Source organism: Leucoraja erinacea, chromosome 2 (genome assembly GCF_028641065.1).
Source record: "Leucoraja erinacea ecotype New England chromosome 2, Leri_hhj_1, whole genome shotgun sequence".
Lineage (NCBI taxonomy): Eukaryota > Metazoa > Chordata > Chondrichthyes > Rajiformes > Rajidae > Leucoraja > Leucoraja erinaceus.
In genome coordinates this window covers 133,791,322-133,801,744 of record NC_073378.1, presented here as the reverse complement: position 1 = coordinate 133,801,744, position 10,423 = coordinate 133,791,322, and the positions used below count along the sequence as shown (strand labels likewise).

General features: G+C 41.6%; 1 protein-coding gene across 2 annotated transcripts in view; it reads right to left on the bottom strand.

Moving 5' to 3' along the window:
- Nucleotides 1–294: 294 nt before the first annotated feature.
- LOC129715944 (trichohyalin-like) overlaps nt 295–10,423 on the bottom strand; it is an 81,146-nt gene continuing 71,017 nt past the window's right edge. For both annotated transcript variants that reach the window (XM_055665838.1, XM_055665842.1), the window contains 3 exons: nt 9,052–9,138; nt 6,180–6,245; nt 295–603 (listed from right to left, as the gene is read on the bottom strand). In XM_055665838.1, the coding sequence (XP_055521813.1) occupies nt 596–603; nt 6,180–6,245; nt 9,052–9,138 (161 nt within the window). In that variant the 3' untranslated portion in view covers nt 295–595. The remainder of the gene's footprint in view (nt 604–6,179; nt 6,246–9,051; nt 9,139–10,423) is intronic.

The following is a 10,423-nucleotide window of genomic DNA, read 5'->3' as shown; positions in this document are numbered from 1 at the left end:
CAGGGTCCTGCTCCATTACACCCTTGGAATTCTTACTGATAAAGTGCCTAGCTTCACTTTTCTCCTTACTCAACTTCCTCTGCCACCCGCCTGCCTTTCTGTCTGAGTGTTTTTGAATTCCATCGCTATCCTATGCATTGTTTCAGAGGAAATAATTCATGCTAGCCTTAATCTCTGTGCAAAGCACCGATCTGATGATAATCCCATTCAAATAATTTGGAAGATGTGCTGTTGGTAGGAAGATGTTGCAAATATCACTGTTACTTGCACTGTTAAACATGGCACAGTTGGGGGAGTTCTACCACGGTTTATTGATTGAAATTTGTGGTAACTTCTGTAGGTCAAGTTCTTTTACAGCTGGGGAGGTCTTATTCATGACATTGTTCTCTGGCAGTTGAGCAGGTTCTTCTGATTTGTTGACCGTCATTCTTGTTGGACTGATTATTGCTTTGTTATTGCACACTGAGGACATTGCACAAAGATACCACGTGATTTTCAAGTATCTGCAATGGGTCGTTGGATTATAACCCATGTTCCTCAACTTTTGTTTGATCTCATGAATGGGCAGTCCATGTCAGTGTCTCTGCTTTCCTTTTCAATAACCTGAAGGACAAGTTAATATGTACATTAGTAGGTATATTCACATATATTTTCTTTCTCATTGATCTATTGGTTTACCTATGTAAGATGAATTTGAGATTCCAAAACATTGCTGCATTAACTGAACTGTTGTGATTTCGGTGCTACAGGACTCAATAGGGCAATGTAATCAGGGTTAAAGTGGGTTCTACGATCCCAACTGTATTTCCGTTTTAAGTGCATTTGCACTAGATAGAGTCATAGAGCACAGAAATTTCGGCCCAACGGATCCATGCTAATCAAAATGTCCCAGCTAAAGCTTACCTCGTTTGTCCGCGTTTGGCCCATATCTATCCAAACCTTTCATATCATGTAGCTGTCCAAATGCCTTTTAAATATTCAAGTCAAGAGTGTTTTATTTTCATATGTCCCAGATAGAACAATGAAATTCTTACTTGCTGCAGCACAACAGAATATGTAAACATAATACACTGCGCACACACACACGCACGCACGCATGCACGCGCGCGCACACACACACACACACACACACGCTTATTTGAGGTTGTAGTGTTGAATAGCCTCATGGCTGTAGGAAAGAAGCTGTTCCTGAACCTGGATGTTAGTTTTCAGGCTCCTGTACCTTCTTCCCGATGGCAGGGCTGAAATAAGTGTGTGGCCTGGATGGTGTGGGTCTCTGATGCTGGCTGCCTTTTTGAGGCAGTGACTCAGATAAATCCCTTCGACGGTGGGGAGGTCAGAACCGACGATGGACTGGGCAGTGCTCACAACTTTTTGCACTCTTTTTTGTTCCATTCAAGTTGTCAAACCAGGCCATGATACAACCAGTCAGTATACTCTACTGTGCACCTGTAGAAGTTCAAGAGAATCCACTCTGACATACTGAATCTCTGTAATCTTCTCAGGAAGTAGAGGCGTTGATGTGTTTTATTTATAATTGCACCAGGGTGCTGGGTCCAGGAAAGAGCATCGGAAATATGCACGCCCAGGAATTTGAGGTTTTTGACTCTCTCCATCAATGATGTGCCAATGATGTGCTGTGACGCCTTCACCATTCTCTGTAGTGATTTGCGGCTGTGGGCAGAACAGTTCCTGCACCAGACTGTGATGCAGCCCGTCAGCAGGCTCTCGATGGTGCATCTGTGGACGTTTGTGAGGATGCCAGTTTGTGAGGATGCTGGCGTTCATGCCAAACTTCCTCGGACTTAGAAAACATAGACATAGAAACATAGAAATTAGGTGCAGGAGTAGGCCATTCGGCCCTTCGAGCCTGCACCGCCATTCAATATGATCATGGCTGATCATCCAACTCAGTATTCCGTACCTGCCTTCTCTACATACCCCCTGATCCCCTTAGCCACTAGGGCCACATCTAACTCCGTCTTAAATATAGCCAATGAACTGGCCTCAACTACCCTCTGTGGCAGAGAGTTCCAGAGATTCACCACTCTCTGTGTGAAAAAAGTTCTTTGCATCTCAGTTTTAAAGGATTTCCCCCTTATCCTTAAGCTGTGACCACTTGTCCCGGACTTCCCTAACATCGGGAACAATCTTCCTGCATCTAGCATGTCCAACCCCTTAAGAATTTTGTAAGTTTCTATAAGATCCCCTCTTAATCTCCTAAATTCTAGAGAGTATAAACCAAGTCTATCCAGTCTTTCTTCATAAGACAGTCCTGACATCCCAGGAATCAGTCTGGTGAACCGTTCTCTGCACTCCCTCTATGGCAATAATGTCCTTCCTCAGATTTGGAGACCAAAATTGTACGCAATACTCCAGGTGTGGTCTCACCAAGACCCTGTACAACTGCAGTAGAACTTCCCTGCTCCTATACTCAAATCCTTTTGCAATGAAAGCTAACATACCATTCGCTTTCTTTACTGCCTGCTGCACCTGCATGCCTACCTTCAATGACTGGTGTACCATGACACCCAGGTCTCGCTGCATCTCCCCCTTTCCCAATCGGCCCCCATTTAGATAATAGTCTGCTTTCCCGTTTTTGCCACCAAAATGGATAACCTCACATTTATCCACATTGTACTGCACACTTCTCAGGAAAAAGCGCCGCTGTTATTGTGTCCGTGTGCAGTGTGGAGGAGAGGTCCTCAGTGATGTGCACACCAAGGAACTTGAAGCTGCTGACCCTTTCAACCGAGCCAGGTTGTTGTGCTGGCACTGGCACCGGCACCATTTGGTCAATCGGTCGATCTAACTTCTATATTCTAACTCTTCACCATCTGTAATTCGTCCAACAACGGTGGTGTCGCCAGTAAGCTTGAAGATGGAGTTCGCACTGTGTCTGGCTACACTGTGTCATGAGGATATAGTTGAGCAGGGGATGATCTGGTAATATTGTCATTGTACCTACTTCCCTGTGGCAGCTCGTTGACCCTCGGGTTCCCATTACATCTTTCCCCCGATACAGTTCTCACTCTATCCAAATCTGAAACTCTTGGAATATTACAATGGTTAATCATGTCTCATCTATTACCTATTTCTGCTGAAACAAACTTTATGTGAGGAAGAAATTAGTCTGGTAATGGTTATAACCTCAAACACCACTATCATATATACTTCCACCACCAACCCTGGCATCTTTACAGGTCTCAATAAAAAATCAATTAAACAACTGCAGCTTATCCAAAATGCCGCTGCCAGAGTCTTGACCAACACCAAGGAAATGGACCACATTACACCTGTCCTTAAATCTTTGCACTGGCTCCCTGGGTGTAAGAGGATAGATTTTAAAATTCTGTTACTGACCTACAAGGCACTGAATGGTCTAGGTCCAAAATACATCTCTGACCTACTTGTTGTATATGAGGCGCCTAGACTCCTCAGGTCTTCAGGGACAGGGTTGCTCTGTGTTCCCAGGGTCAGAACTAAAAAGGCTGAAGCAGCATTCGGTTTTTATGCTCCACACCTGTGGAACAAGGTCCCTGAACACCTGAGGTGTGCACGGACTGTAAGCTCATTTAAATCAGGCCTAAAAACACAGTTATGGCCTGTCCATAACCCGACATGCAGGTAATCTTAACCGTCTTATTTTAACCCCTTTTATGTGCTTTAAAATCGTTTTATTGTTTCATTGACGTTTTTTTATTATTCATACATTTATCGTATTGCTTATTTTGCAATTTTTAAGTATTGACTATTTTATTTTTTCTTCCCTGTAAAGCACCTTGAATTGCTGTTTGCACGAATGGTGCTATACAAATAAACTTGCCTTGCCTTGCCTAAAGAGTTGGGCAAGTACGGGAAAGGTAGCAAAGTTGGACTGACAACCAAAAATACTGGTATGTCGATCCAGACAGGAGTTGAATCTCAACATAGTAATAGTGGAATTACTTTTGCATTTTAGAAAAAAATAATTTTCAAGATCTTGATGGGCCAAACATGCCAAGTTTATCTCCATATCCTTCCATTCCCTGCATATCTGTGTGCCTATCTAAAAGCCTCAAACACCACTATCATATATGCTTCCACCACCAACCCTGTCAGTGCTTTCCAGGCACTGTTACACAAAAACTTGCCCCACATATCTCCTTTAGTCTTTGCTCCTTTTACCTTAAAGCTATGCCCTCTAGTCTTTGACAATAGACAATAGGTGCAGGAGTGGGCCATTTGGCCCTTCGAGCCAGCACCGCCTTCAATGTGATCATGGCTGATCATCCCCAATCAGTACCCCGTTCCTGCCTTCTCCCCATATCCCCTGACTCCGCTATTTTTAAGAGCCCTATCTAGCCCTGACATTTCCATCCTGTGGAAAAAGTCCCAACAGTCTCCCCTATTTGTGCCTCACATATTTTTATAAACTTCGAGAAGGTCTCCCCCTCAACCTCTGAAGCTTCAGTGAATACAATCCAAGTTTGTCCACCCTCTCCTTATAGCTACAGGTATGAGCCTCTAATCCAGGAATCAATCTGGTAAATCTCTTCTGCATCCTCTCCAAAGTTTTTTTTAAAATATTTGTTGCTACCCTGAAATGTTCTGGAGGGTAGGAATGGCAGTATAGGCATGTGCCAACAAAGTCTGCCAGTAGGAAGCAATAAATGTCAATGATTAGATCTTGGAATAATCTTAGTTTTTACAAACACTGGTTCTTATCCTGTGGTATGGTACTAGTTTTTAAAACTGAATACTAAAACTTTATATATCAATGATCCTTTCCCTTTTCACTGGAAATACATAATTTTAGATTGCGAATCCATTGATCTGTTTTGAGGGCATTGCAAGGGACCTCGTTGGCATGTTTTATCCTAGGTTCAATAATTTTATAGATTTGAATTGTCATCATCGATGTACGACATATTTGGAATTTGGGTTAAATGATCTTCTGAAAGGAAAGTCATTGGAAAGGTGAATCAGGACTCTGCAACAGAAGTTCAAACGTGTAAAGTTACACCTGACATTGCATTTAGTCCTTTAATTTAATTGTGAAAGTAGAGGTGGGAGCAATACTCATTACCAAAGTGTAAACTTTGGTTGAACACAGAAATCAACGAGTTGCGAACTGAATTGGCTTGAGTACAGAATTTTTGCTAAAATAAAACCCATGGGCAAATTGGATTACATGTGCAAAAATCATTGTACATAGATATCCACTAATAAGAAAATGAAAATTGTTTGTTCCTTCTAGTGTAAGTGACATTTTTATCCGTGCAATTCTTAATTAGTGCTGAATAATCATCCTGGCCTTGAAAATTAACCTTTGCAAGTCTCATGCCTCCATCTTTGAATTATTGTTTGTAATCAAAAGATAACGTTATAATTACGTGTTATTCTTCATCTAATTTTAAAAACGTAATTATTTTTGCCATTGTGGGCAAGTTGGGCTGAAGGGCCTGTTTCTATGCTGTAAGATTCTATGACTATTTAAATGATGTGTTATACTTTATCTGCATTTCTCCTTTATCATTTTTTTTAATCATACCTTTGTTTCCATTATTTTACTTTGAATTAACAATTATTTTGTCTGGTCACTGAACTATTATCCACCTCAATGTTAACCATAGGACTATCTTTGATCAGACTTTACTGGCTTTATCTTGCACTCAAGCAGGAATATAGATATTCCCTCATCATATATCTGTACACTGTGAATGGCACAATTGTAATCATGTATAGTCTTTCCACTGACTGGTTGGCACATGACAAAAGCTATTCACTGTACCTCGGTACACGTGACAATAAACTAAACTGAACTGAACTGTTAGTTGACTCTGATTGGTCTATGATGATTCTTCACCCTGATTGGCTAATATTGATTCTTCAGTCTGATTGGTTAATACTGATTCTTCACTCTGATAGGTGGATAATTGTTTGCCTTGTTCACACAGGTCGGCGCTCCCCTTCAGAGACTCCGCGTCATCGCACTTCCCAATCACAGCAGCCCCCAATGGGGAAGACCAAGGTAAGCCTGCATATGAGGGTTGCTATAACGAATAATGTACTATGCTTTTTTGCCAGTGACATCCAATCCATTAAGAGTCATTGTGAAGCAGCCAAACAAATAAACCATAACTCATTACCACCAGGCTACTTTAAAACATGGTTAGATATCTCATTCCTGTACTTACCGGGAAAAATGCAGAAGTCCTCTGTGGAGATAGGCTCTTCGGGCATGTAGGGTAATGGAGGCAATGCTGTCAAAAGATGCAGAAACATGAGACATTGAACATATATCGGACAGTACAGCATAGTAACAGGCCTGGCAGGCCCTTCAGCCCACATTGCCTTTGCCAAACATGATGACAAATGAAACCGACACCCTTCTGCCTGCACGTAATCCAAGTTCTTTTATTCCCTACATACAGAAGTCATGTTCCCATTTAAATGCCTCTTAAAACACCACTATAATTTCCTCGACTTCCTGACCAACAGACCATTAGTGACTAGTGGGCCAGATTTCAAACAATGACAAGATGGAGTACAGGAAGGAGATTGAGTCTCGTAACTTGGTGCCCAGACAACAAGCTTTCCTTCAATATCGTCAAAACAAAAGAGATTGTAATCATCTTCAGGAAGCAAAGCGGTACACATATCCCTGTATACAAAACAGTGCTGGTTGAAAGCTTCAGGGTTTTAGGAATAAATATCACCAGCAATTTGTCCTGGACCAAAACAATGGCCAAAAAAGCACACCACCTCTACTTCCTTTGAAGGCTTAGGAATTTCGGCATGTCCTCAACATCTCTCAACTTTTACAAATGCGCTATGGAATGCATTTTATCGGGATGCATCACAGCATGGTTTGGAAACGGCTCCATCCAAGTCTGCAAGAAATTTCAGAGTTGTGCATGTAACCCAGACCAGCACACAAACCAACCGCCCTTCTATTGACTCCATTTATATCTCACGCTGTCTCAGCAAGGCCAGCAGCATAATCATGGACGAGTCGCACCCTGGTTACTCCCTCTTCCCACTTCTCCCTCCCATTTCTCCTCTCCCCCATCAGGCAAGAGGTACAGAAGTATGAAAATGCATACCTCCAGATTTAGGGACAGTTTCTTCCCAGCAGGCAACTGAACCATCCTATCACCAGCTAGTGAGCAGTCTTGACCAACCATCTATCAACATTATTCCCTTATTATGTATCTTATAGACGGTAAATGGATCGATTGTAATCATGTTTTAATTGTCTTTCCGCTGACTGGTTAGCATACAACAAAAGCTTTTCACTCTACCTTGGTACACGTGACAATTACAATCGAGCCATTCACAGTTTACAAATACATGATATGGGAATAAAGTTTAGTACAAGGTAAAGTCAGTAAAGTCCGATCAAGGATAGTCCCAAAGAAGTTCATGACTACTCTCTGGTTGTGAGAGAATGGTACAGTTGCCTGATAACAGCTGAGAAGAAACTGCCCCAGAATCTGGAGGTGTGCGTTTTCACAGTTCTATACCGTTTGCCAAATAGGAGAGGGGAAAAGAGGGAGTGACCAGTTGACGACTCGTCCCTGATTATGCTGCTGGCCTTGCCGAGGCAACATGAAGTATACATGGAGTTAATGGAAGGGAGGTAGGTTTGTGTGATGGTCTGGACTGCATCCACAATTCGCTGCGATTTCTCGTGGTCTTAGATGGGGCTGTTCCCAAACCAAGCTGTGATGCGTCCTGATAAAATGCTTTCTGCGGCGCATCTGTAGAAGTTGGTGATGGTTGTTGGGAACATGTCGAACTCCCTAAGCCTTCTTAGGAATTAGAGGCATTGGTCTGCTTTCTTGGTCATTGCTTCAATATGGGTGCTACAGGAGAAGTCGTTGATATTTACTCCGAGGAATTTGAAAATGTTCAACCATCTCTACTTTGGCACCTTCAATGCAAACTGGGATATATGTACCACTACGCTTCCTGAAGTCAAACACTATCTCCTTTGTGCCCCCCATAATTTAATATACTTCTGTTAGGTTTCCCCTCAGCCTCTAATACTCCACAGAAATTAATCAGTTTGTCCACCTTGATTAATAATAATATTCAACCTTTCCAACTCAAATCTCCTCACCACTGGACCTTTGAGTCTGTATGTTGGGGTAAATCCCACAGTGCTTTTCCCAAATAACAAATCATTCTCATGCTGCCTTTATTGGCTTCATCTGTAAACACAAGCATGCTGATGACATTAAATCGGATTAATTGATGACCTTGCCATGAAGGTTGTCTGATTAGCGTTGTAATGATCATCGTTAAATCCTATCATTTCCCCCCAAGCCAAGATAACTGGTCTATACTCTCCTGCTTTGTCTTCATTCCTTTTCTCAAAGGACTCATGTTTGCAATTTTCCAATTCATCAGAAACTTCTGCTAATTAAGGATATTTTGGAAAATTAAAACCATTGCATCTCTATCTCACTAGATATTTCATTTAAGATGATCCATGCAGACTTGGAAAGTTGTCAGGTCACAGTTCAACAATTTGTTCAGTCCCACTGTATTTTTCTCGTTGCACCTTTCCCTTTAATTCCCATTCTAAGTTGGTTTGTTGAATCATAATGTACGCAGGTATGACACGTGCAGGCAATGTCCTTAATATCCCATGAAAATTTGTCATTTTAAATTTGATAGATTTTTCTGATCGGCTGTGTTTCTGTTAAAATAATTAATTGCAGGTGATTTCTGAGAATAATGCTGGCAGGAACCATACACTTTTAGGAACCAAACATAACATTTTTTTTTAACCAAAACACAAAGTGCTGAAGTAAATCAGCGAGTCAGGCAGCATCTGTGAAGGACATGGATTGGCAACATTTCAGGTCGGGACCCTTCTTCCGACTACTTGTAGTCGGGAGAAGAAAGTGGGAAAAGGGGTAGGAGCCGGACAAAGCCTAACAAGGGATAGGTGGATGCAGGTAGAGGGGGAGGGGCTGATTCGCAGATGGATGGAGGAGTTGGGAAGGCCAGAAGTGAAAAGGATACAACTATTTTTGACTTTTACTTTAAGGAACTTACGTTGATAATTCCTCGTCATGTCAACAGGATTTGACTGGGCGAAGGAGGACATATCCACTGCGTTGTAGGTTTGATATTCTGGTGGAACTAACAGGAACATAAAATGAGAATATTTGTAATCATACGCACTACACCAATGGAACAAAGCTCATAATGCAAATATCAGATCGTTATGCTATTATTTAGCAGTGCTGACAGAGGAACGAGTCAAGGAAACAAAAATTCTTGATCTCCATCTTGATCTCCGAACTCCAATTCTTGATCAGTCAGAAAAATGCTTTAAATATCCAGAAAAGATATAATACATTTTTCAGTGACTTGGGTGTTACAGTGAATCGTTCTAGAATATATGTCAAAAAACCTGAATGCAGTTTGAACTCAGATTTTGTGCGAAAAGATTATTTTTCCATTACTTTGTTAAAATATGCCAGTACTTTTGGTGTTGGTATTGGTTTATTATTGGTATACTGAGATGCAATTAAAATATTTGTTTTTTATCCTGTCTAGTAAAATCATGCCATACATGAGTACATCAGGTTGTGGAATAGAGATAATAAAGAGTGCGTATAAATATTGTATTACTGTTATAGTGAAAGTGCAGATAAAAAAGGTTTGAGAGCCCTAAAAAGCAGATTGATTGAATGTGAATTAATCCTTAGCGTATATGGGAGGTCCGTTCAATCGTTCAACAGTGAGGAAGAAGCTGTCTTGAATTTGGTGTTACGTGCTTTCAAGCTTTTGTTTCCTCTACCCAATGGGAGAAGTGAGAAGTGAGAATGACTAGGGCTTAAGTAGTCCTTGATTACGTTGACTTTCCTGAGGCTGCATGAAGTGTAGATGGAGTCAATGGAACGTGGGGGTGAGGTTGGTCTGTGTGACGGACTGGGCTGTGTTCACAACTGTTTTGTGGACTTGGGCAGGGCTGTTGCCAAACCAAGCTGGGATGCATCCTTCTGAGGAAGGAGAGGCGTTCTTGCCAGGTCATTGTCATGAAACCAGGACTTCCTCCAACAATTCTTTACACGCAACAAAATGTTATTGCATTATGTAATACATTGCGAAGATTAATAGTAGGTGGCAATACCCATAGGATTTTCACATGATTTCTCATGCTTTTTTTTCAATCCCGTAACCTCACTGCACCAATAGCACCTTCTCAATCTGCAATCTCTGCTACAAGAAGCACAAGAACAGCAGGTGCCTGTGAAATCCGCAGTTGCTCCATGTTACATATTGTCCTGGTTTGAAATACATTACCATCATCATCATTAGATCCAAACCTTGGAAGTACCTGCTCAGCAACATTGTGGGAATATCTTCACCAGAAGCACAGCAGCATTGGCAATACATGGCTCACCACCATCATTTCAAG